The sequence below is a fragment of the Pholis gunnellus genome (assembly GCF_910591455.1).
Source record: "Pholis gunnellus genome assembly, chromosome: 7".
NCBI lineage: Eukaryota > Metazoa > Chordata > Actinopteri > Perciformes > Pholidae > Pholis > Pholis gunnellus.
The window spans coordinates 18547759-18574249 of NC_136533.1; the positions used below are offsets into that span (position 1 = coordinate 18547759).

A 26491-nucleotide genomic window follows, 5' to 3' on the forward strand; every position below is an offset into this window, starting at 1 on the left:
GTGGACCGATCACCATCACCATCTCAAGAGCTCCAGATGCAGCCTGGTCATGACTTGTTTATGTGCTGCCACCTAGTGTTAGTTAATATGAGCAACACAAAAGTGCCCCATCTGCTTTAACGGATGGATAAATATGAAACATGCAATATTGTCATTTAGAGGGAAACTCTGCCAATTTTACACATTCAGGTCATTTTATTAGTCATGGTTTGTGATTGATCGCAGCCTGGACTCGTAAACTACACGTTTGGGGGTATTTACCAGGCAGGAAGGATCTAGCAAAATCTGCCACTGGTTGCATTATGGGTAATGTAGGATCCAGCCCTTTTGGAGCTTGCTGCTTGACTCCTATACAGAAACTTAAAATCAAGATATCTCTACCCTTGCTGCATCTCTTGAATACTTTATAGAGCCATGATGAGCCAAAATCCAAGCAAAGAAAAAAACAACAACACATGGATCATTTTCGTAATTGGAGAGTCTTTAATGATAATAATCAGCACCTGGGCAGTGTTTTTGTTTTCTCGTTATCTTAAGGCCACTGGGAGGAATAACGAGGTCAGAGCAGACATGTAGGCTAGACACACACACACACACACACACACGCACACACACACGCACACACAGATGCACGCACACAAGGACGTCCAACTAATGCCAATTAAATGTCTGTTAAGGACATGTAGTCTACTTCACATTACATCAGTAGGTCGTCTAAAAATAAAACCCTCACACAACATATATGTACCACTGAAGTGAAATTAAAACTAAGTAACTGAAGTAATACACCCCATAATTCCATGATAACCTAGTTACTTATGAAAGAATATTAATACCTGACTTACAGCAACTGAACTATCATCCTCAGCACTGTAGGACATGATGGAAAGGTCTCATGCTAAAGTCAGGAAGAAAGCTACTGGACGGACCAACATGATAGAGAATTAAAAGAGAATTGTGAACTGGGTCCACAGGCATTCACAGAGCCTTGTGATCAAAGAGTTCTCCCAGTTGAGCTCAAGATTTTAAAAAAGACATGATAGTTTATCCTGGTCCCGCGCTGCACCTCCTCTTACAGAGCGGTTTCCTTGGAATCTGGCACAACTGGTTTAAAGGTCAAGATTTCTGTGAAGGTGTGACCTAAAGAAAGAAGCATACCACTGATCATTAAAACGTAACAGCTCATTTCCTCTTGTTCCTTTCCCCTTCACAGCTCCTCCTCCCCTTCATCCTTACGTTTCCACTGGTCCAAGGACTGGTCCGTGTTGTCTAACGAGTGGTCATACGGCTGTGCTACCGTCTCGTCCTCTGGTTCTCTGAACTCAGTGAAGTAAGGCAGCATGAGAGCGTCTGCAGCGGTTAACCTGCTCTCCGGATCCAACAATAACATGCGCTCCAGCACGGACACGGCTGACGAAAGAGGGGAAACGGAAAGTCAAATCTCAGTTTGACTGTCAAACTGAAAAATGCATCAATTGGCCAGGCGGAGCACATCTTACCTTGTGGATTAGTTGTAGAAAACACATTCTGAAGGTCTTTCTTCTCCACTTTTTGAAGGCTTTTGATGTAGCCTTTGGCCTAAGAAAAGAAATTAGCCAATTTTAATGCAGCACAAAGCCACAGATTTTGCCCGATTGTGCTTCCAATTCCTAAAATTTAGTAGAGTGTATTCCTAAGTTTCTATACGTGTCTGAACTCACGTCGTCAGATTCTAGTTTTGATGCAAACTCCTGAGTCGGTGTTCCTGTGAGCTTCATGATCTCAGTCAGCTGATTTAGGTCTGAAGAACGGGGGTCAAGGGTCAAATGTGACTACTCACGTTTACAAGATAAGTATTTCAGATAATTGTACAATTTTACTTGACCCTGCCAAGAACTACACTCCTACTTTCAGCGCCATGAATTTGCCAAGAATTGCTGTTATGAATTTCTGTGGAAAAGGGTCAGTGAGGTAAAAGGATACGGTCGCTGCCTTTAAAAAGGGGTTTTCCTTGCAGCATCTCCGCCATGATGCAGCCCACGGACCAAATATCCACTGAGAAAGAAGCAGAAAACAACACTTTTCAGATGTTTTGTTACAATCTTAAGCAACATATAATTACAAGACATTGTGGGCTAGTGACCAGCAGCTAAAGATGCATGCATTCCCTAACAAAGCACCTGCAACAGAAGGTAAAGTGTTAAGAGACCACCACCTAGTGGGAAATACGTAATATTACCATCTGACTCAAATTAACAAAGATCTTTTTTAACACCACATCCAACCACTTTAAAACAAAGAGTTATTTTTCAAACATATTTACAATGAAATAGACTCACTGTTCACAATCACACAGATAAATCTATCTTTGAAACGAGGAAAAAGTGTTATTGTCTTGACTGACTGTAGCCTCGATGTACTAGAATGCATGTGCACATCATCTTTAAATAAAGAAGCAAAGCAACAAAACCCTAGGGGATGTAAATGTCATTCTGGGAAATGTAGTAAATCACTAGCTGAAGCAGAAGCCCGAAGCTGAGGGCAAGTGAGAACGACTAAAACAACTAACGCAGTGCTAATGGGGAGCACTGAACATGACCACACATTGATGAAAGATGTCAGGGCTTTTTCTCCCTTTAATTAGCTCTTCATTACCAGTCTGCGTGTAGTGCATCCAGCTCAGGATGACCTCTGGGGCTCTGTACCAGCGAGTCACCACGTACCCCGTCATCTCGCTGTCTGTCTGCCGCGCCAAACCAAAGTCCAAGATCTGACAGAACGCAAAATGAAACACATGTCGGGTTAGACACAGCGGCATTAACATCTTACTTATAATGATGAAGCAAGCCTGGTTAAAAGACATTCTGGATATGACACTCTGGGCAATGCGTTAATGATTTTTATAGTTATGGATTGTCCATTTTAAACTGTAACTCCATCAAATTAAATATCTTGAGATGAAGGCACAGGATGGGTGTTTGTGTTATCAGGATGTGTACAACTGTACCTTGAGTTCACAGTCTTGGTTGATGGCGAGATTTCCTGGTTTGAGGTCCTGCAAATACCCGTGTGAAAAGACCAACTATGACTGTGAGTCTGTACCAAAGCAGCAAGAGGAAACTAAAATCCAGTCGTGTAATAAAATGGTGAGGGCATAAGTTCGTAAACAGGAAGAACCAGCTCCTGTTAAAATGTGATAACAATGTTTGAACGCAATCTTTATCCCACACATACATGGTGGAAATACAACAAACAACTTACCCTGTGAATTATTCCAGCAGAATGAATATACTGTAATAAAAGAATACGACAGGGATTTAATCAACAGAACCAATAAACTCAGGTAGTAAAGTAATAAATTGCCCACAATCAACAATCAAAGGAGAGTACTCCACCTTGAGCCCTTTGAGCATTTGATAAACCAAATACTGAATTTTCTCTTCCGACAGCTTCTGCAGCTTCATCAGCTTCCCCAGATCTGTCCCCATGAACGGCATCACCAGATAACTTGAGGAAGAAGTAAAGGTTATGAGTGGGGGGGAAACTCCCAACCGGATGCAACTTTGAAATCATTTCGCGAAAAGCTGTGCACTAAAAACAAATAGATACTGTATATATAGATCAATACTGTCCTGCTGCTGTGGCGGAAGCAAAAAGAGCACTTACAAATCATGGAATCTGTCCAGAGAGAGGTCAGCAGTGAAAACATCAAACAGGCCGATCACCTGTACCAGACAGAAATAGACCATCTATTACACTTTTGGTCCATTCTTAACAAATAAATGCTGCATGCTCTAGTTACATTTTAAGCTGCTTTGCTTGTCAAAAACGTCATCACGTCTGAACTGTAAAAGTGCACTAATGTAATCAGAAATAGATGTGCATCCCTGCGGGCCTGGACCACATAACTAACGATCATGCTGACGCTCACATTTTCATGTTTCATGTGTTTGAGAAGCCTCAGCTCCCTGTAGGCCCGCTTGGCGAAGAGCTCCGACTGGAAAGGCCTGTACAGCTTCTTGATTGCCACTTTGGTTCCTGTTCTGGAGTCCACTGCTGAGCTGAGGGCGACAACACAATACAATCAGAACATCAGCTGTTCTGCAACACGACCAGTATGAGGAAACAATAAGCAAATAGTAGGAACTTTGCTGTGATCAGGGCGACACACTTCCGTCCCCTGATCTGATGTGTAACTGCAGATCTTCCTTCTGATCAGGAATGCCCAAACGTGTATTTACCCATCTCTCCCCCCCCCCCCCCCCCCCCCCCCCCCCCCCCCCGCAGCCCCCTCACCCATCCCCAGTACTCATATGCCACGGTACGTCCCATGTCTGTACTCCAGCAGTGATGGCTGTAGGCAGGCGGCTGCATCTCCACTTCGTATCCGACCACACTTTCTTTTTGAGAGTTGTTCATGTGTTATTAAGTTGCATTGAGTCAGTCCGGGCAGTTTAGTGCCCGCCCACAGAGTTAATAACAAAGGGGCCGCATGCTGCGACACGCACAAGGTGGCTTAATATAGCTGCTCCTCATTGTTATGCGTCGACAGAACTTGGGTGAGCGAGCGCACCTAGTTCTCAAAGAGCCATCCGTGTCACTACGCGTGACATGGGTGATTGCCGCGAGGCGAAGCTATGGCTGCAATTGTTACTCCATCATATAAGGAAGTGAAACAGCATGTGTTCAGCGGAGCGCACACACTTTTTCTTTTGTTTGGCCGCGGCACCGTGCGGCTGCCTGGACGGCACCATCTGTTCCGATCGCGTTCTTTGTCACCGTGCTCCCCCGTAAACCCGCTGCGCGACCAGTGTTGTGTCTATATCTCCCCGAGTTTGGCAGAATCCACTTACCATACAGTCCCGTACGCCCCGGTCCCCACCTGCTTCAGCTCCCGGTACCGCTCCGGTACTTCCCATGAGGTTTTGTTGACGTCTTGGCGGTAATAGCCGGGTCTGATTCGCTTGGACATCCTTTTTATGAAACAAAAATCAAACGAAACGTCCAGGAGAGGTTCTTCTTTGGCTGTTGTGTCTCTTTCGTCGCTACACACCCATTGTTCCAGATCCCACCTATGCTCTCTCACCCTCGATCATTGCGCAGCTCTGCGTGTCAGCCGCTGAGGGCGCACCCTGAGGTCACAAAAAAGCCACTCCCGAGTCCCGCGGGAGGCCTACAATTAAAGGTGGAAAGGAGACTGGAATGTGAGTAATACGGGAACTAAGCTGACATTACTTTGTAATGCGTTGGTAGGTGCGCGCAGTTTGGATATAGCAACCTGAAAGAGTTGTTAATAAGCGCTGGCCTTTAAATGGCAAGGTGTACTGTGTATGCGGAGTTCCTCTGCTCTTTGAGAACGAGCAGGGAAGCAAATGTCTGAGACTTGCTGGGACATGAGCATTACTGACACCCTGGGCTGCAGAAACACAACTATGTGGTTCGGAGGAACGCTCGACTGTTAATGAGTCAAGGACACCTTCGTGTTATAAAGACAGATTGTATCAGCTCGGCCTGTATGGCATTTACACAAAGAGGACGAGTTTACAGTGTGTCTGTTACCAGAGTGGAGCAATCTAATGGCAACAACAAGTATAATGTTAGGCAACACAGAAATGTGGAGGTGGAGTTGAGTTCACGGAATGAAAAGGCAGCTATGGCAGGTATGCACTTGGCACAAAGAGGACATGACGTCTATTGACTGCTCAGTTTATTAGGAAGCGATCAACCATACAGTCCATATTTATTAGGAAATATACAACTTTGAAACGATTTCCTTTCATGTCAATTCTGCCACTTTTTGTGCGAATGTTAAGTTTTAATAGTCCGATTTTGACAACTAATATACATGTATTGGCCAAACTAACAAATGGATCATGTTTCAAGTACGGCATGTTATTAGTGCTGAGGCATCACAGGTGAAATAAATCTTTTCATAACCCAACTAAAATAGCCACATTTAAACAGTTCCCATCTTTCCTTTGCTGGACTCTAGATTCACTGTTTAATATCGCTGCTTACTTTACATGTTGGGTAACAAAAGTGGTAAGTTATGGTTGCGGCTCTATGCCTATAAAGTGGTGCTATGACGGAGGCAAAAGGCAATTATTTATATTACAGGAGAATAAACAGTATTGTGTGTTTCTCTACTGCGGCAATCACTCCCATTCACCCAAATACATGCCCAAAATCATCATCATCTTTTCTCTCTCACACACACATTATTTGGTATATGTTGAGGTGGCACCTCACAGTTTGTCAGAGTCAGACAGGTCACTGTAGGACTTGTTGTCTGAGTCGTCATTAATAGCTAGTCAAACACCAAGCAGACAGGGGACGAGCTGAGGGGCTTCTTTGTAAAGTCAAAAGAATAATGTCTTTCTCAAAATGTCTTTGGATGTATTTCTTCTGCCATCTTTTGTTGTGTGCCAGTTATCCTAATGCATCGTGCATTCAAGGAGATTTAAAAGAAATCCACCTTAAAAAAAAAACTCCTCATCTATCAATTTACTCATCAAGTCACTTCTGATGTTGTTTTAAGCAGCAATGGAGGCAATTAATCACTTCAAAGCCATTTCATGGCACATTTCAGATATGTGGCAACATCATATTTGTATCTCTATGCATTTGTACCCCTAAATTTAACCCACCGCCTGTCTGCTTTGGTTCAGCTCGGTAGCCTATGTGGTGTCGTGCCTCATGCTAACTTCCCTGACGCTGCCTGCCGAAGTAATGGAGAGCTGTGGAAGGGACGTAAAATAAAAGAACAAACAAATATGAACTAAAAGACCAATAAACTCTCTTATCTTTTTCGGCAGGAAAGCAAAACAATCAGGGAAGTTATTACGAAGATCATGTGACACAGATTTCATGGGCCCAAGCTGGGGGCCTGCTGTCATAGGGAACAGGGTTTCTGGCTGTGGACGTAGAGGCCGCCTCCTGCTGTTGGTCCTCTCCTTCATCTCCTTGTTTGGAGGCCTCGGCGCCACCACCCACCCACGCGGGTAGCTCCAGACCTGGCTGCTGAGAGAAAGGCTTCTCCAGAACCTTGAGGACTCGCTGGACCTGCAGCACAGAGAGGAAGCGAGAAGTGAGAGCAGGTAAACACACCCTGAAAGTGAAACACTGAAAATGAAGACAACAAAAGGGAATTGAGTTTGTAACTTGAGTGCATTCAAATCTTAGTTTTGCTGCTTTGAAACCGCTCTCAATGCAACAAAAAAAAAACCGCTGCAGAAACTTCTTCTGGTAACATTTGAATGACTTCTCTACCTCAGATGCACAACAGTCCAAATTAATATAAGGTTATGATAAATTGACATTCAGTTGTACAAAAGTTTAAGTCCAAGACTGACCTCAGAGAAGTCTCCATTCTCAGCAGCCTCAATTGCATTCTGGGCGATGTAGTTCCTGAGCACCACGCGAGGGTTGGTGCTGTCCATCACCCTCACCCTCTCCTCCTGCGCGGCCTGCACATCACTCTGGCCTTCTAGCTCCCGAGCCAGACGCTTCCTGTGGAAAGGGGTAACGCAAAACGCTCAGTCTGAGCAATGGCAGACTCAACGCCCCATTTCCTCTTCTTTCTGTCTGTCAGCTCCCTTTATCAGTCACACTTCCACCCATGACCATCCACCCACAAAGCTCTTATCCGGTCCATGCAGTCCCTCCACCCTCTACCTCTTGTTATATGTGACAGCTGTTTTTCCTCCTCATCTTTTCCTTTTCCTATATCTTGCCTTCCTCCCTTTATCCACCCATGAAATCACCCCATATCTCACCTGTAGCGTGTGATCCAGCGGCTCCACTCCTCCGCCTGTTGGGTTTTCAGCTCTTCCTGGCTGGTCTCCATCAGGTCTTTCAGTTTGCCGAGTTTGTCTAACTGCCTCGCAATTGACGTCCTGTCTGAGATCATCTGGAACAGTGCCGGGTTGCTCTGAGCCATAGAGAGCAGCATCGCCAGCTCGCTGTCGTCAGCAGACAGAAAACACAATGGTTACATGATTTATTGGCATGTTGGAGAAAAATATATCCAGGTTCTAACTGTTGTTCGATACAATACGGAGAATCGGAGGGAACAAGATGAACAAAACAAAGACACGATTGGTCCCCCGACTGTTTACATGCACAGGAATACAAGTTCATGCAGGAAGTCAGAGAACAGGTTTAAAGGTGTTACTCTCATTACTCTAAGTTGTCATTACAGCTTTTACCGCTGCCCTGAACTGACCAAAGACTCAGTTAATGTTGTTTTCAGACATGTTGAACTGATTATACGTTAATATAGTAATGATGGTGATAATATATAGTCACATAGTATACACAAGACCAATAATATAAAGCCCCACTAGCGGCACCCGGAGGCTACAATGTGCATCACACCAAACAAAACAAAAATGTTGGACAGTATGAACATCATTTATAATAATTGAGCTTTTCTTATATATGTGCTCAATTAAATCATGGCAACATTACCGTACTTCTTTTGTTCATCATATACAAGTTTTGTCGACAAGGTGTACAAATCGTACCATTCATTTTCTGGTACCCGTGAACATCTACAGTACAGTAAACATTAATATTCTTCTTCTGTGATGGTATGAAATAGACAAAACACAGTGTGTTTATAAAACATGCAGCATGCATGGCTAGCTCACCGTGTATCCATAGTGGGTTTGTTTGCAGCCTTGAGCTCCTCTAAGGAGGCACGCTGCTCCAGCAGGAGGTCTGTGGCTTTCCTCACAAGCTCCTCTTCTCCTTCACTTCCCCCCTCAGTGGGACAGGAAATCTGACTCAAGCTACGGAAGGTGTTGGTGAAGTCAGAACCTGCAGGAGAGAAACAGGAAAGGTTACAACATTGATGCGGCACCAGACAGTGACTATTACATTTGTTTTATATTCAGTACGAATTGTATTCTCAAACTCTTTGCCTCTCACTAGAGGAGACGACTCCACCCCCACCTGTGTTGTGCATGGTCTGCAGCAGCTCCGTGATCAGGAGCTCATCCTCTGGCTCGTCCTTCTTCAGTAAGCCCAGCTTCTTCCTCATGCTCTCGAGGTAGAAGCCGTTATACAGATCCAGGTACTCGTCCATAACGGCCTCAGCCCGGTCCGGTGGCAGCTCTGGAGCAAGCGCCTCCGCCAGCTTCACCAGGTTCCACCTGCAGATAGCTGGCTGGGCCTGGTAGGAGTATCGGCCGGAGTTGTCGGAGGCGTTGCAGATGAAATCTGGATCAAACCTGAGAGGGATGAAGTTGGGTCTTATGATTACTGTTTCACAATCATTTCCACCTACTCCACCTGTATGATGAGGACTATTAAATAACAACATAATGACTGTTCAATCAGACCTATTGGCTAAAACACTGACCTGTCCATAAAGCCATAAGGACCATAGTCCAGCGTGAGTCCCAGGATGCTCATGTTGTCCGTGTTCAGGACTCCATGGCAGAAACCCACACACTGCCACTGAGCCACGAGACGAGCCGTGCGGAGCATCACCTACAGACAGCGACAAGACAGTAATCTGACATTAGAGGGTTGTTCTGTATCTCCAGAAACATCTGAAAACAACACATGGGGAGTATGAACGCTGCGATTCCTACTAATAAGATGAGGAAAAGTCTCTCTCCAGAGTTTAATTCCCGTGTTAAAGTCTTAATCTCATATTGAGCCGATGTCACAGTGACTCAGCACAGGCAGTCAGCTTAACAGGGTAAGAGGATCCAAATGTTCTTGGCTCCGACCTGTAACGTCAGACCTTGAATCTGTTACCTGCTGATTCGAGTATGCGTTGGAAAACGTGCAAGCCTTTATTACAGTCATTACTCAAGAGCCGTTTCACCGGCTGAGATTTGTATGTCGTGCGAATCGTGCGCCCTGACCTCTCTGAAGAAAGCCACGTTCCTCTCCACCCTCTCTGGGTGATTCTGCTGGATGTCAGGGTAAAACGTCTCAATGACGTAATCCATCATCTGGCCTCGGATCTCATCCCGTCCATAGCTGGGACCCTGGCGGCCCGTGTGCTCGTCGGCCCGCTTGAAGATCTCAAAGGATCCGAACCTGCACAGAGAGCGCACAACTGAGACAAACGACTCTCGTGTGTGTGTGTGTATCTTGAGGAGCTCACGCGTCCACGGTAGATGAGAGTGGGATACAATCGGCACTCACCTGAGGAAGGTGGGGGCAATACGGACGACCACAGAGCATCTCTCATGGCGAGGATTCCCGCTGTAGTAGACGTCTCGTACGACCCGGCTGTCGGAGGTCACTACGGAGCCTGCTCTGGTGGTGGGAACACCCAGGAAGTACATCACCTCGCTGCACAGGAACTCTCTTATGCTGGAGCGCAGGACCTTACGGCCATCAGCTTGTCTATGGAGGACAGAATAACATCATAAAGAACGGTATCCAGATAGAATTAAGTTGCACATATCAACTGTGTCAAAGGTTAACAATCCCGTTTAACTCTAGTGATCGCCTTCAACCACATCTGCACCTTTAAATGATCTGTAGGCTTATAGCTTTAAATTAAAAAAAAGAAGGGAATCAAAGTCTTTCTCCATGGTTTCACATCTCTGAGTATAAGAAAATGAATCCTGCTAAAACTACACAAACAACAAACCCTTGTACCTGGAATAAGGAGTCGACCCAGCTCCTTTCACCTGAATCTCCCACCGACCGCTCGGGTTTTCCCGCAGCAGTTCGGGATCTTGGCCGGGTGGCACCTTCACCTCCCCCAGGTAGCAGGCCGCGCCGTCGCCCAGCTGCCCGGCGAACTGTCCGAACTGGTGGCCGCAGTAGCAGTGAGCAGCGGGCTGGGATCCAGGCATGACTCTGGATCCGCTGAGGTACTCCGGCCCGAGCGGATCGTTCATGACCTCCTCTCCGCTGAGCCCCAGCAGCGCCAGGGCTTCGTGTGACACAGCCACGAACCGGGGCTTGGTCAGCGGCTGTGGCTTCACCCGGGAGAAGCACGCTCCATTCACCTGACGCACCCCCGGCTCCTCGGACGAGTCCACAGGGAGTTTCTTGAGGGCGACGTTGTCAAAGTCGAGCCGCTCCAGCGGGGAACGGCTCATCGCCAGACCCATGTCGGCCATCCCGACCGTACCGAGGAGTCTGAAGGCGGACACACCGGGGACAAAGATGCGTGACTGTCCGAGCCGAGGTCCTAAATAAGCCATCCAAACAGGGCCATCTGCCTGCTTGTTTATGTTCACTGGCGCAGTTACAATGTAGTCACGCTTTTATAATCCTGCTAACTTTAGCGGATGTTTCCGAGACAGACTGTGTTACATCCTTATTTGTCCGGACACACGCAGTGAACACGGAACCATTCGGGCCGACACTAAAATCAATATCAAACTAAGTCAACAAGGTTGAGATAATATTTGTATCGTCATTACTTGATTAAATATCACATCACATAACGTGCACTTTTTCTATTCTTTATATCATGTTAGTTTTCTTAGCCACTGGAGTTAGTTTCTTTATATTTGTACTCGTTTCTATTCTTGTTCTAATTTACTTTTTCCTATTTTAGTTTATTTTACTAAATTCATCTTACTCTTATTTACTTATTATTGCTGTACACTTAACACTTATTACTCTATTGTTTATATACATTTATATTTTCCCCTCAATTGTTTTTCCAATTCTTCTGTCGTAATCTTTGATCAAGCTCCGTCACAAAATGTACTTCCAGATTAATAAAGTTCTATATTATCTGAAATCAACCAAAACATACAGCATTGTAATCAAATGAAATAACTGGACTCCAGGAAATGTAATCATCATTGAGTGCATTCAAATCTTGGTAGTTAATATAATGCAACAGGTTTTTTTTAAGAAAAAAGCAACATTTGTGAGGTAAATAGAGTTTATCTTTACTGAAAACTGTTTTATAATTCATTACAGAAGTTAGGATTTAACATTTGGTAACAATGACAATACCACACACGGACACAGGGAAAGAAATCCCACAGTAAATACAGGCATTCATTCAGTTTTCTCTTGGCAATTCTCCAACATACAATAGAACAAACCTTTGGACATAACGTGGGCGGGACACAGACACAAAGTTTGAATGCATCATACGGCTGAGGGATAGAGTCATGACTACATCTGTTCCCAGTATCCTCATCTCTAAAGCAAGATACATGATTTATCAATTGGAAGACAGTTTATCTGAGTTAGTTTAATGTGTAGATGACTTAATTATATGTAGCAATGCTTCTTTTACTCAAGTCCCATACGAGTCCATTGGACCATTTCACAAACGAAAGACAGCAAACGATCTACTGTCATAGCTCTTTTAAATACATCTAAATCATTCCAGTACCGTGCATAAAATCACTTAAAAGAAAATATTAGGAATACTTGGAAAATATGTTGGTTTATCCCCTTGCAACCTTGTTAACGCTTTGTTCAGACGATTTGATTTATTGGGTCATCTTCCACATAAAGCTCCAGGAATGTCTTACCATTTTCTTTTTTTAAACGTGCAATAAGAAGCTCTGCACTATGAATACAGGTCAGAGTTGGTAATCTGAGGGTCAAAGGCAGCAGTGATAGCAGTGTAAGGCTTTACCTTCAAACAGACCAACCTAAACTCTCCGTTTCTTTCACAGTAATCAAAACAAGTCCACAACAAAGTTCCACTGAGAAATCATTACAGTCAAGTTCAATACTCAATGAGAAGGAAACAAACCAATTTCATTTCTATCATCTCTATCTCATTCAACAATCCAACTGGCAAGTGATAACGCGCACACATCATAAAAGTACAAACAGCTGGTGCGCTGAATTACAGATGTTCTCAAGAGATGTCTTTCTGTACAAGATGCATATTTTTTGGTTCAAGTATGAACAACTTACTCACAGATGGAGCCACTTCAAGCCAATCTGTGAGGCTGCGTTATACTGGAGGTACAATCAAATAGACAAATGCTTTGCTCGTCCTGAGGCACACTTAAGCCTGTCAATCATCCTGTTGAAAGTATGAACGATCATAAAATGAGGGGGCTATGGCGTCTTCTCAACGGAAGCCAACACAACACAAAGTAGATGGGCTATTTTAAGGGCAACAGTATTTATATATAAAAAAGGTCCATCGTAATGATATAAAGACAGAATATTAGAAAATTGCATTGACCATTTGGTGTAAGATGCATATGCTTATTTTATCGGCCCTTCCTGCTGCAACATGAGGCACTCTTCTGTTGACGTGGACAGCACCGTGCACATGGGGAACACTTGTGTCTTATTTCAAATAGTAGATTTTTCAAGAATTAAGAAGATGATTTCTTTTTCCCCGCACATTTATCTCACACCATGAGGGTCACTCTATGCACCAAGATTACTCCTAGATTGTATTTATGAGTATAGTGACTGACTTCTTCTCCCCATCCATAAGCTGCATGTACAGTACAAGACTCTGTTATAAAGTGCTGGACTTGAAATGGACTAGTTGCCAAAATTGCTGTCAGGCACCAGAGAGGAGGAAGGAATAAAGAGACAGCGTTAGAAAAGTGTGCCTCTTGGAAAATGGTTCAGTCGCATCAGCGCACGTGACTGAAGATGATTCTGATGATACTTGTCAAATAAAAATGAAATCATTTAAAAAAAAAAGGTAAGGTTGTAAATCTATTCAAAAGAAATTATTGGCATTTGTAAACCTTACAAAATGCAGGATTTGCACAAAATGTGGAAGAAAGCGAAGAGTACTGTCATGGTTTCTTTGGCAGTACAGCCCTGCAGGGACATCATATGCGGCGGGGTGGGAGGCTCTTGACCCCCTGAAATCCTTGTTAGTTCATAGTGTGGGCTGGTGAAACCATTCCTCCAGCCTCACCTCCTGTTTTTAAGGCTATTGGTGAAAAATGCATTGTTTCAAAAGGTCAGAGGTCGTGTCACTGTTGGCTGAGAGCAGCGGGTGGCCGCATAGTCTCCAGTAAAGATTGGACTGTAGGTGAAGACAGGAGGGCTCGACCTAAAGTCCCTCCAGCACGGTAGCAGGCGTATCCCAGCACTCCCGCCATGACGCCCTTTATGACCGTGCGCAACACCCAGCCAAAACGGGAGGGAGGTGCAACACTGAGGAAGAGACAGACAGACAGACACACTGAGCAGCTGTGGGATGGTCCAGACACAGTTCAAGAATGTTTCCATTACGTCCTGAACTCACCTCATGATTTCATTTATGTTGAGCTGCTTCTCCCAGTTTCTCTCTATGCCGGGGACGTGACCCATCCCGACGACTCCCACCACCACAGCAGGCACTTCTACAAAGGAAATATTCGGTTACATAAACCACATGCTCTGAAACACGTATGAAACCACGGGTCATCTCTCTCGACTAAGAAATGAATCATCCAATGCTTTAGGGATGGATTTCAGTGTAAATGATCCCGACAAAATGCTCCGCTGAGCATAAACGACACGATTCACGGAGCATCAATTGATGTGGTCTCACCATGAATGCAAACATTGGTTTTTAAACTCAGTAAAACAGGGAAAAAATATCACACGGTTTCTGTGAAAATAAGTTATGAACACAATATGACTCAGCATTTTCATTATCAGTCTCTGTAACATTCAAACCACGCTGTCATTACCGGTTGGTTAATTACGCAAGAATTTAGTAAGAAATGTGATGACAGATATACACAGCAGGTCGACATGTCTTGTTAGGGGGAAAAAAACGTAATAAAAAAAAAAAAAAAAGAACAATACAATTCAAACAATTTAAATGTTCAATTCAACAGTTGCATACGCACTCTGAGCAGTACGGGGGGCCTCCACACAGCGTGTAGCCTGGCGGAGCGTGTGCGTGAGGTAGATGTCTCTTTCAGCCACGATGGTCTGGTGGAGAGCGGGGAACTCGCCGATCATCTCCGACATGGTCTGTTCCAGCAGGTCCTTCTGTTTACACTTCTCTACGTCTTCTTTACTGAAAACACGACAAACAGTCCATCCATCGTTGGTAGCCACACAGGAAAGGGGAAGACATTTGTTTCTGTTCACACAGTATTAAGTAAAGAATGAGGAACAAACAAACAGTGAAATGGGCCGAATGAAGTCTGTATTATTTCTTTCAAAATCCCATTTCAGTTTGCATTTATGTTCTTTAAGCATTTGTTTTTGCATCCACTATTAAAAAGTGTCTATAAAAGGTGTACACAACACTTATTCTTAAATATTTATAATTTGTGTCTCTTTTTACTGCCCTTTAATGCAAAATGAACACATATCAGGAGCTTTAGAGGAGCTTTTGACAGCATTATCAACCCGGGGGCACAGCTGTAGAGTGGGCAGAAAATTGACTTTTTAAAAACATACTTTCAAGCACATATTCAGTTTAGCTCTCCGTTTTATACATCAGAGAATGTAACAGGCTCAATCTAATGGATGTTAAAAGATAGACACATCACTTTATGCAAAAAGCTTCAAGTCAGATTTCAAAGACGCTGTCAGTTTAACAAATTGGCAGAGTTGCACGTACTCTGTAAAGTGTGTGGGCGCACAAGCCCTGGCTCTACACAGAACACACAAGACAGCTATGAATGCAGCTACAATTGCTCAGAGCTCAAATGTTTGCTCCCACTACAACAACAACACCCCCACATTTCCTCGTGCATACCGATCACGTTGTGCATAGATATTGAGAAAGACAGTCTGACGACACAGCGTGGTGTGACGTAAAGGGACGACGGTGAACTTGTACCTGATTGGATCCGACAGAAAGCAAAGACCCCACGCCAGACGGGCCTTCTGCCACAGACTGAGAGCCGCAATGGCTCGCTTGAACGTCACAGGGATCGGCCGGTCCCCAAGGTGAAACTTACAGAACGGCACTTGTCCAGCCTGTGTGGAAAGAAAAATAAGAATAAAAAACAGAATGAAATAAACTGAAACTTATATCCAGCATCCGTACATGGTTTTGGGTGAAGACTTGACTCTGATTGGCTGCAGGGTGTCAATTAATTACTGATAATGGACAGCAGCTAAGTAGTTCCAGTTAAAGTGTCTGTTCACCCTTTTAAATGAATACGCTGGAACTTAACGACACATAGAAGCGATCGTCTCGCACGCCATTCGCTTTCCAACTCGCTACGTCAGGCTGCGGCCTCTCTTGTGTTTGTGAAAATATTGAAAGTGGTTCGGGAACAGTGACATGGCTCTTTGTTTAACACACTGTCAGATTACATTTACTGTTTGTCAACCGCACGCTATAGTTACCGACTTGAATCTTGCAAGCACAATGTTAATGTTAGTTTTGTGTGTGATTTACCTCTTTGAAGGCCTCCCTAAACTCTCCTCCAGGAGCCATGCCCAGTTGCTCTGTGATGTGAGCTGAAACTTTGAGCAGGAGAATCTGCATGAGGCCAGACATCAGCCCGTTCTAACAAACACAGGACAGGAACAAAACAAGCATTCACAGAAAGAATTTAAATACATTGACAGCAGAGCACATTCTGTGGGTTTATGCATGCTTACATAAACAAGTGCACAGACTTAAAGCTTTGACACTTAATCCTGCTTGTGCATCATTATTTTCCCCATTAACAATGAGAGATCCGCTTCACTGTTTCTCCCCATCATAGGACAAAAGCTGGTTCAAATATCAAAACACCACCATTACTGCCTTATTCAGAATATACGGTCCTTTCTTAGCTGTATTTGCTCTCGCTGCTTTTCACACATTGGTAATTCCCATCATCCTGGACGCCTGACCTGTTTAATGGCCTGCTGAACCTTGTCCAGGTTGATGTCTTTGGCTTCCCTCAGCAGCGTAATCTCGTCCATCTTAAGCATCGACACCCTGTACTGGCACAGCTCCACCACCACAACGTCTGGCTGCACAGCGCGGATCATCTGTGTGGGACAAGTGACAGACACGGAACAAGAAAGCACAAGAGGGTAAGAAAGAGACAAATGAGCAGTGAGGAAGGAAGTAAAGACAAACAAAAATCTACATCATCACTGTGGAAGAAAAGACAGGATTATGCTTGGCAAAAGAGGAATGCCAGTCTTGTATTTAAAGCATATACAGATGGTGCCAACTAATCTTCAAAAGGTGCTACTCTACAGCGCTTCTCCACATTCAGAGAGTTACACCACTATTTCACAGCATATCACATTTTAAAGAGGCTGTAACTGGCTGAGTCCGCTGTACAAATCCTGTTGTAAATTGTCTTTGGCTCACCGTGGCCACGTCCTTTTTACTGCTGTCACTGAAGTGGGCAGTGCCCACCAGGTACAGGAGGCTGCCATCGGGGGCAGTAAGACGGGTCACCGTCTCTGGGAGCTCGGGGGACGACTGGCGGCGCTGGGATCGCAACTGCCAAAGCAGCTCCATTGCTTCACCGTCCGCTACACAGAAACAACAGAGACAGTTATTAAAGGGACACACAAATACAGCAGAACGACTATAGTGCTTGATGTCTTACTGTAAGAATATGAAATATTAAGGATATTTTTAAGCAACTTTGAATTGTATTATATTTTACTTAGTTACAAGTTGAACTACTTGGTGGCACTTAAGCCGTAGCTGAATATATCGACGACTGAAGAGATGACCGATGATTGGTTTTTCCGAAGCTGATATTTGATATGAAGGCAATCTTAACTAACTTACTATCATCAGAATTATGATGTTATCAAATAATCTCTAGAATCAGCGCCCTACTGTGCATTTAGAGATGTTTCTGGTGGAGCAGCACGTCCGCCCACTGAGCCCGGTTAATCAGCATGAGTAAATTCGGATTCCTTAATTATAAACCAGTTTGCTGCCTTTTTTCCATGGACCTGACTCCTCGCATCTCCGTTCTCTATATGCCTAAACATCAAAACATAGCTCTGAGTAGTTAAAGCACAGTTATGGTTGTGTCAAATGTCTTTTTTTTAATATTTTCTTATCTGAAGCTTCTATTGTGGCTTTTGAATTTAGCTTCGAATGTCTTACATTATATTTACTGACGTTATCAACCTGATAAAAAAAAAAGACTACAATACTTATGGTGCTTTAAGACTGCTGCTAGACTGCCCTGTTAAAACAGGTGGAGCCTCCCTGCACCAAGCATGAAAACATGTTGTGAATCTGTTTTTTCAATAGATTTTGACTTTTGGTGAGGGACCCGAGACACAGCGGCAGTGACAGAGAAAGGGGAAGAGAGTTTCTGTAAGTTATTAATAATAATTCAATTTGAATGTCAATGTTATGAATGAAGCTTCAAACTATTAGGTACAGCCCTTGTTGTGGTCGGACATGAATTTGAATTGTGACATAAAGAGAACATTAAGACAGAACATGATGCTGGTATATTGTCGCACCAAGCAATGACGCACACACTTTTAAAAAGGGAGCCGACGTTTGAATAGAAACGTTGACATTGCTATTAAGTTTTTAATATTTTGTTATTTTGAATTAAATGTTCACAGTCCTTTATAAATAATCACTTAACTTTAACTCTGCTACTTAAAAACTTTCAAAACTCAGATCACTTACTGGCGATCACGAGAAACCACAATGTGAAAATAGAAACAATCGGCCGCCCTATTTATTTTGGTTCTCACATTCACTTGTTTTTAAAGTTTCATTGTCTGTAGTTGATGTAGGATCAATCACCGTTGTGCTACCTCATTATGTGATAGATAGTGATTTAACAGACATTTATCTAAATTAAAATCTTCCAGAAATAATTGCTTGAACGCATTAGCTATAGTTGTTGCAATTCACGTCCTAGTACACATAACAAGAGTTAAGTTACATCTGTTACACTTAAAGAGAACTCTAGGGACTACATGCACACCAGAAAAGTATAAAAGAGATTTTTTTTCCCCCATAGTCTGTGGAACTGTAAAAATGGGAAAAAGTCTATTAGTGAGGACAGTGACAAAACCATTAGCACATTCAGTCGCATCTGGAATAAACTGCATATGTGATTACGAGAAGATCATCTACCATTGCTCCAGTAGGTATCATGTCAGAGCATTAGGGCATATGCTCTTGTAAGATTTCCATTTACTGTAACATGCATGTACTATTTAAATTAGAAATGACAATATAAAAAAAGGCTGCTGCAATGACTTATATTGTGAATAATATTGACGTTTGCGTAACAGCGACATGACATGCTAAACAATCAAAGAGGTCTTTCAGCATACACACTGTAATTAAAAACACCTACAGAGCCCTGCAGGTAGACTAGGCAGTTCCTCTTCTGATGGGTCCTCCGATGGGCCGACTGACTCATCCTGTCAGACATAAAAACACCAAACTATATCTTAGACAGGGGGCATATTTACATCAGTGCACGACTAAGAGATTATTCCTGTCTAAATCGAGCCAGTTTGAGAAAAGCGGGCTGATTTCACATAGTGATGTAAAACTCAGGGCTAGTTAAAATTGCAATGTTTGAAAAAAACGAACTAACTGCAGGATAACGTATTGTAGGGGTTACAAACCTCTGAATTGTTGTCTTGATCCATGTTTGAAGCACTGAAAGCTGCGTGTGACAGAGAGCAGGATGCAGACATGTGTTACAATGAGACGTTCACGGACACAGCTAGCTGTAGCGCTACAGTGAGACGTTCACAGACGCAGCTATCTGTAGCGCTACTGTGAGACGTTCACGGACACAGCTAGCTGTAGCGCTACTGTGAGACGTTCACGGACACAGCTAGCTGTAGCGCAGCGTTGTTGACTGCTGACGTTGCTTTACGTGTGAGGTCTAACCGTAGCAAACAATTGAGGCACTACATACACCGTTAATGGGAAAAGTAGCGAATGTCACTAATGTATTAACTGTAAAATCGAAGAGGAATGATATCTCCGACGAGGCCATTATTACGACTAAATGTTAGCAACACAAGAGTTTTGCACAACTGAATAAGAAGTAACTTGCCAGGGCTAACGTAACTTTCAGGTACAGCACTGCCGAACACTGAGCGTTTCCTGTGGACTCATCGGTCTGGCTAGCTACCGGATGATGATAACAGCTAATTCAAGCTAATGTAAGCTAGCAAGTCCGGTAAGAATGTCGTCAAATCATACACGTTGAAACGGTTTCACGACAACAAATGCCGCCATTATCAGGTACAAGATGTTTGGTAACATACACAATAGTTGTCTAAAAAAAAATATCCAAAACTTACTGAGCAAGCCTGCCCGTATGTCAGTGTGCTCCACGCCAGTACAGCAGTAGCATTACAGTGCTCGGCTGAATCTGACAGCCGCAGTGCATTCTGGTGCATGTAGTACACGATCGCTGGGACACGCACATTTATTTTTAAAGTGAAAATGTTTTTTAATCACTTTCTGTTATAACATTTCACACAGTACAATCAAAGTCTGGACTCTTTTCTCCACGTTTCCACTAGACTGTCACAGATCCTTTACGTCCTTTACTGTCTCAATGTTCAAATCTACACAGAAAATCGGTTATAAGCAGAGTTGTGTTTCAACATATAACATGCTCTCACACACACTCGTGCTACAAGTCTTAAAGTGCTTTTGGATGCATTTAGTGTGCTTGAGCAGTCCAACGAGGGGAGTTTGTGCCAACCTGTGTCATGACAATGAGGTGGATAATTTGCTATCCCCACTAAAAGATAATTGGTGTAATGGGAAAAAAGTGTATGATTACTGAATGCCCCAGAAAAAAAGACGAGTATAGTATAGGGCTACCGATCATGTAGGTAAGCCCCTGAACCACAGTACTAATGTCTTCTACAGTAGATGTCATATTGGTGTACGTCAGTGCAGTGTTCCTTTAATGAAATTGCTGTAATCGTGTATGCAGCTGCAAGAAATGCGTATGGAGAGGTTGTGGTAGACCCCCATCCCCCTGTCCACTCTTTCCCTGTGAAAAGTGCTGACATACCTTAATGGCTTGGTTTCTACTACAAATAACAGACCAACTATTCAAACTATTAATTCCTTCTTAGAGCAGATATTGGCACATTGTGAGACAAGACAGAACTACCGAAAGAAGTTGAGATTGTGTCGGAGATGGCTATCAAAAGCTTAGTCGTCATGTAATAAACCTTCCAGTGAGGCATGATTTAACATCTTCTCATCACTTCACATCACAGCAGAACACAAAAAGTCACATACTTTGAGTCCAGCTCCGTTCATTGGAGCTGCATTTCTGTCTTAGATATCTGGATAAATCTGTCAGCTTCTCTGAGCAATATTGTAGTTGCACGTCACCTCACAGCCCACCTTCTGTTCTTCTGCTGCTCCTTTATATAATATGCCAATTTACCTGTTATTAATGACGTGCAGATAGTCGAGTCAAGATCTGCTACACGTTCCTAATCAATGGTGAAATGGAAATGTCAAAGCCATGATACGTGTGCTATATTTGCTTGTAACACCCCACAAACACATCATATACAGTGTCTATACATGTATAGCGTTCTGTGAAATATGATGCTGCAAGCGCATACATTATTGCCACAAATATATTGTGATCTTTTGCATATTAATTGTGCAGATCTCAACTGTATTGCGTGAGCTACCTTTCTACTTGGCTATTGGGATAAAGGGACTAAGCGCTATCATATGTGCTTTAAATACATTTAGTTTGAAGCTATAATGCAGGCTTATTTGCAGATATGCATCTGTAAAGTGTGTATCTTTTTTTTAATTCTTTTTAGAACGCTCATTCATCTCTCATCCTTTCATTAAGCCTTTTTTTTAGTATAGCTGTTTGACCCTGCACTGTAGCACCCTGTTGAATCACTGCTGGTTTCATTGGAGGCTGTTTAGCTGTACACAGTCATCCTGAGACATGAATGTGACATCGTAACCTACAGCAATACTCTGGTCAACATTGTCAAACACACAAACGTTTGTCTTATCCTCACTGAGTAATTTTCCTATCTAAAAAGTTGAGCCCGCTTGCTTTTACGACGAGGGTTCCAATGTCATTTCCTCACGGTCCAATCCACCCATCACAGAAGTGTGTGAGTTAAAGAGTAGAGGTGGCTGTCGACAGCTGTGATTGACATGGTGGTCATGTGTGCAGAGTGTGGTGTAAGTGTCCCTCTTCTTCTCCTCCTTCAACATTCCCCAGCAGCGATGAGCTCCCCGGGTCTCTCTGCCAGTCTGTCCCTGCGGTGCTCTTCATCCTCTTCTTCCTCAAAGAGAGTATGATGTATACTCAGCAGCTGGTGTGTAGGCGCTCTAGTAAGGGGTGGTGGGTCACACTCAGGGTTTTCCATTTGGGTGGGAGGCTCCCTTGGAGGAGGTGGAGAAGGAAGAGGAGGAAGAGGAGGAAGAGGAGGAGAGGACTTGGGACTGAGGGGGTCCTCGCTGGAGGGAGGGTTCGGGCTCAAGCCATTTACGTAAGTCGTGGTGGGTAGTGTCATCGTAGCAAAGGCAGTGTTGGTCGATTCTGGAGAGCAAACCTTCGTTTCTGAAGCGACAAGAAGGAAAGTAGAGGAGATCATCTAATTGTTCAGTGAAGAAGTATGGGCAGCTCAGCCCTTCTAAAAAAACATCTATACTCATACCCTCAAGGGTGAGCACATTTTGCATGCTAAGACTGATTGGCCATCACGGAAGGCAGCATTAGCAATATTCATTAGGCAATCTACCAAATATAACAACATGTCACAAACATCATACCCATTGTCTGGACCAGGCTGTGGTTGCAGGCATATGCAAGGTACAACTATGAGATGGGGAGCTGCATACTAATTCCTTTCATATTTGACCAGTAAAATGTGATGAATTCAACCCTGAACCAGAAAAAAGCAAGTGTGATGGAGAGATCAGACATACCTGTAATGGCACCAGACACGTGAACAATAGTGTGTGTGCCTTCAAGGTATACTGTATCCATGTTGTGCTCTGAAGGAAGAGGCTCCGCGGTTGTGGCCTCCACCTTGGGCTTACGAATGGTCAGCATGTACGGGTGGACGTCCAGAGAGAAGTTGCGAGTGTGCTTTTTCTCCATCCCACTCAAATCTACGATTCAAAATGAACAGTCTGACTTAAAAGGAGAACAAAACAGAAAAAAAACATGTCATCCAAAAAAGTGTGCTTCTGGAAACAACACAGAAAGCTGAAAGCTGAGTTGCGGGCCGTAAAACCAAAAGCAATTAGCTGAAAGACGCTAATTGTTTTGGTTTTAAAGTTCGTTAAAGCTGAGAGGAACTGCAGAGTTTGATGATAACTGTCTGTGGGTCTGTCACTACGAGCGATCCCTTTCACATAATACATTTGATCCATTGCTAATATAGGAATTTTGATGAGCACAGCTTGAAATAAACATTTTCACATACTTACTATTTATAGAAGTAGATACCTTTTATTGCAGGATATTGTGTGCTCTTGGTATCCAGAAGTGGTGCAATGAAGCTGTCTGCCACTGTCTTTCTTCTGACTGGTTTGGGTTTTTCAGCCTTGGTGTTATTTTCCAGACGTGTCAGGGTAAGAGGTTCCTTTACGAAGGACAGAAAAATGCAAATACAAGTCAATATGTCACAGCTTAAACTTCAGTAGAGGGCCACTTCCTTTGCCTCTTTAGAGAAAGAGGCCTTTATGGAAGTCCGTGTTCATATGAACTGCTGCGCTGCAGTTAACAAGTTATTGTAGTTTCAAGAGTACAGTAGAATGTTTTGTCCTCTGCTAGCATTGAATGCTGAATAAATGTTGGTAAATTGCAACTCAGGCCTTACCTTGAACGACTGAGGAAGAGGATTTGAGCCCGAGATCCATTTCATCTTTTTGCGGGGCCGTTTGATGACCAGCGGCTCCCCGGCCATCTCTCCCACTCCAAGATCAGAGGGGTCCATGTTAGGATCGAGTGTTTGTATCCCAGAGTCCCTCACAGTGGGTGTAGCGTCATGATTGGACTGTGCGAGCGCAGCCAACAGCTGCCTGACCACATTGTCATACATGAGGTCACTCTCATTGGTGATGAAGTCCAGCCGGTTGAGCGACTTGATGTGGTCCCTGTTCTCGTTGCAGAACATGGCCAGGATGTTGATGTCACAGAACTGAGACTTCTGCCAGCGGCGCCGTGTTTTAATACCCACTTTGTGCAGCTTGTCAAATACAAAGTTGGACTTGCGCACCACAAACAGGTGCAGCAAATTAACCAGGATGATGAGATTCATGGTGCAGAGCAGAGAGATATCTACTGCAGCCATGATGCGCTGCAGCTGCACAGCAGGCAGCTTACAGTTGACCCTGAGCTTCAGCTCGTAGTAGCTGCTAATGTCTGGCGGCTCACCCAGCGCACAGGTGAACTCATTCTGCCTTTGGCGGGCATAGTAGGCGCTCAGGTAGGAAATGGGGATAGAACTGAGGCAGATAATAGCCAGGTGGCGTCCCAGGTATAGCTTAGCCAGAAAGTTACTTTCGCCCCGTCTCTCCAAATATTTCTCGAACAGGTTCTGCTCGGGGCTTTTCTCCTTCTCTGCGTTCTCTATGATCTCCCTCCTCTCTCGCTCAGTTATGCCAGGTCCTTTGGACTGGATCTGCTTCTCGATCTTTGGGGCTCGGCCCTCAGCGGCTCGATGATAGCAGTTATCAATCTCTTGAAGCAGGAAATTGAGCTCTGAAGTGAGCCGCGTAGAGGCAAGGAACTCCCAGGCCAAAGCAGGAATGTACATGATTCCAGCGAAGGCCAGCAGGGCATAGGGCAGGAACTTGTGTTCAAAGAGTGAAGGCCAAAGGTGAGACTCCACGCCAGGCATAGCATCCCGCAGCTCCGTCCAGCAGTAGCCTCTTGCATATAGAGCCTGGTCTCTGGTGAAGTTGTGTGGTGTGTAACAGTATATGGACTCCTCTGAGGAAAGTACAGATAGAAAGAGTCAGCCCAAACATTACTGTAACATTTGGATGATTGTAGCTCATAATATAAATTGAGTATATTCTCTGACAGAAGAATGCTACAATGCTATATCCTGGGTCTTAGTTTCAGAATTCCACTCATCACTCCTATCAACTATGACGTTTTATTGGCAAGATCTGGCAATATGAAAACAGATGAGGTCAGACAAACAGACGGGTTGAAACAAATCCCCCAGTTTAACAATTTGATCTACAGCACTTATTTGAAAGGGAAAGGAGGAACACATACCTGAAATATCTGTTGCAATCCTTCATTGTACTGTAAAGCTGCATACACACAACTACGCTGAATACTGTAGGTCAAAATGTAACCATTTAGTAACTGCATAGTGCAACAGATGTTCAAAACAGAGTTAACGCTAGTGCTCACCTGCATTTCACAGTGCTTAAGATGATAGTTAAAATGGGGATTTTGTGTTAAATGCAACATATTCACATTTCCTAGCAAACGTTTTTCATCTATGTGATCTGTTTCATTCTTTTTTTTATCAACGTCGTATCTCAGAGAATCTTGCATATTCATCTGTTCAGCCCAAAGAGCTGCGTGTCTCTGATAACACTTTTTTAAAGAATATCTGTCTGGCTCAGATAGAGGAAGTGAGAGCACTTCTTCCTGTCAAAGTTGTTCTCTATCAGTTCTATCTGGTTCAAGGCTGCAGCTGCTCTACTTTAATCTTTTGAACTCACAAAGGACACACTTGCTGTCTAAATAAACTCATCATGTGTACTGAAAACTATTAGAAAAAGACATTTTTAAAAGTTAGCTAGTAATCTTTTATGTTCCTGGTTATCAGGACAATATGTGCAGCGATATCAGTTTGTTCCAGTCACAGAGGGCAGGATGCTGAGTCATTCAAAATGTGTTTGGCAAATCCCTAAATATCATAATAAAACACAGTAGTGAGGAAACACTGAAGAACTTGTCTAAACACCCACTTTTTTTCTGCTGCTGGATTCAAACGCTCAGTCCCAGATGGTTATTGCTGCTATGCAGAGAGCCTGACTCAGCAGTGAACTAACGTCTCTCCCATCACAGCCGCCCTGTAACCTTCCTCTTCCCCCTCCTATCTCCAGTCGGCCTCTAGCCTTTCTAGCCCTCTCTAGCTTTCTCTGTCTGCTCCTGTGATCCACTTGTAAATGCTCCTTTTCCTTCCTTGCCTAATCTGCTTACATCTCTTCTTATCACTGTCTGTCACAGAAGACACAAAAGCACTGCATGGCCAACTCGAAATATACAGATGCTGCTGCCGCTTTGACAGTTTACTGTTGCAATTAACCCCCTCTAGTGGCAGAAGTCTCACCTGCAAAGTTCCTTGTGAAGACTAGGGTGACCAGCAGGATGGGGATGATGACCGTCCCTATAGTGACAACCCGATCAAAGGGCAACTCCAGTTTGAGCTGCACCATGAGGCCGGCCAGCAGCCCGCCCCTCTCATCCTGAGAGGAACCCGGCAGGATCAGCTCCTTCAGCTTCTCACCGGCGAGTAGAGCCGTGGCCATGTCTAAGTTTTGATCGAGGATGTTCTGCATCCGGAAACACAAAGGGAGCGCACTACAACCTCCCTCTGGACTGGAGAGGAGACCAGGCCCTCCCCGCTGAAGTTAAATACTCCTCAACACAGTGTGATACACTTGCACACACAC

At 43.9% G+C, this 26491-nt stretch overlaps 4 protein-coding genes across 4 annotated transcripts; all 4 read right to left on the bottom strand.

Annotated features, from left to right (window-relative positions):
- Nucleotides 1–466: 466 nt before the first annotated feature.
- Nucleotides 467–5073, bottom strand: mapk12a (mitogen-activated protein kinase 12a). Its single transcript, XM_079162966.1, has 12 exons — nt 4833–5073; nt 3911–4040; nt 3646–3704; nt 3375–3486; nt 3241–3270; nt 2987–3034; nt 2635–2749; nt 1963–2034; nt 1701–1780; nt 1500–1578; nt 1237–1410; nt 467–1140 (listed from the first exon to the last, which is right to left on the bottom strand). Exons 1-12 carry the CDS (start codon nt 4949–4951, stop codon nt 1073–1075), a joined length of 1086 nt encoding a protein of 361 aa, XP_079019092.1. The 5' UTR covers nt 4952–5073; the 3' UTR covers nt 467–1072.
- Nucleotides 5074–5669: 596 nt separating this feature from the next.
- selenoo1 (selenoprotein O1) lies at nt 5670–11261 on the bottom strand. Its single transcript, XM_079162963.1, has 9 exons — nt 10606–11261; nt 10144–10347; nt 9858–10035; nt 9344–9474; nt 8935–9212; nt 8631–8799; nt 7755–7940; nt 7332–7488; nt 5670–7041 (listed from the first exon to the last, which is right to left on the bottom strand). Exons 1-9 carry the CDS (start codon nt 11157–11159, stop codon nt 6829–6831), a joined length of 2070 nt encoding a protein of 689 aa, XP_079019089.1. The 5' UTR covers nt 11160–11261; the 3' UTR covers nt 5670–6828.
- A 585-nt stretch (nt 11262–11846) lies between these two features.
- trabd (TraB domain containing) lies at nt 11847–20222 on the bottom strand (the record flags this gene model as incomplete). Its single annotated transcript, XM_079162965.1, is given in 11 exon segments — nt 11847–14070; nt 14162–14258; nt 14754–14926; nt 15701–15840; nt 16268–16378; nt 16711–16851; nt 17183–17349; nt 19167–19233; nt 19444–19484; nt 20134–20182; nt 20184–20222. Coding segments are annotated over 11 exon segments (1209 nt in total). The 3' UTR covers nt 11847–13886.
- A 1822-nt stretch (nt 20223–22044) lies between these two features.
- On the bottom strand, nt 22045–26377 carry panx2 (pannexin 2; the record flags this gene model as incomplete). Its single annotated transcript, XM_079162964.1, has 5 exons — nt 22045–22400; nt 22769–22954; nt 23295–23430; nt 23668–24782; nt 26149–26377. The coding sequence occupies 5 exons, from the start codon at nt 26375–26377 to the stop codon at nt 22045–22047; spliced, it is 2022 nt and encodes a 673-aa protein (XP_079019090.1).
- Between the last annotated feature and the right edge of the window lie 114 nt (nt 26378–26491).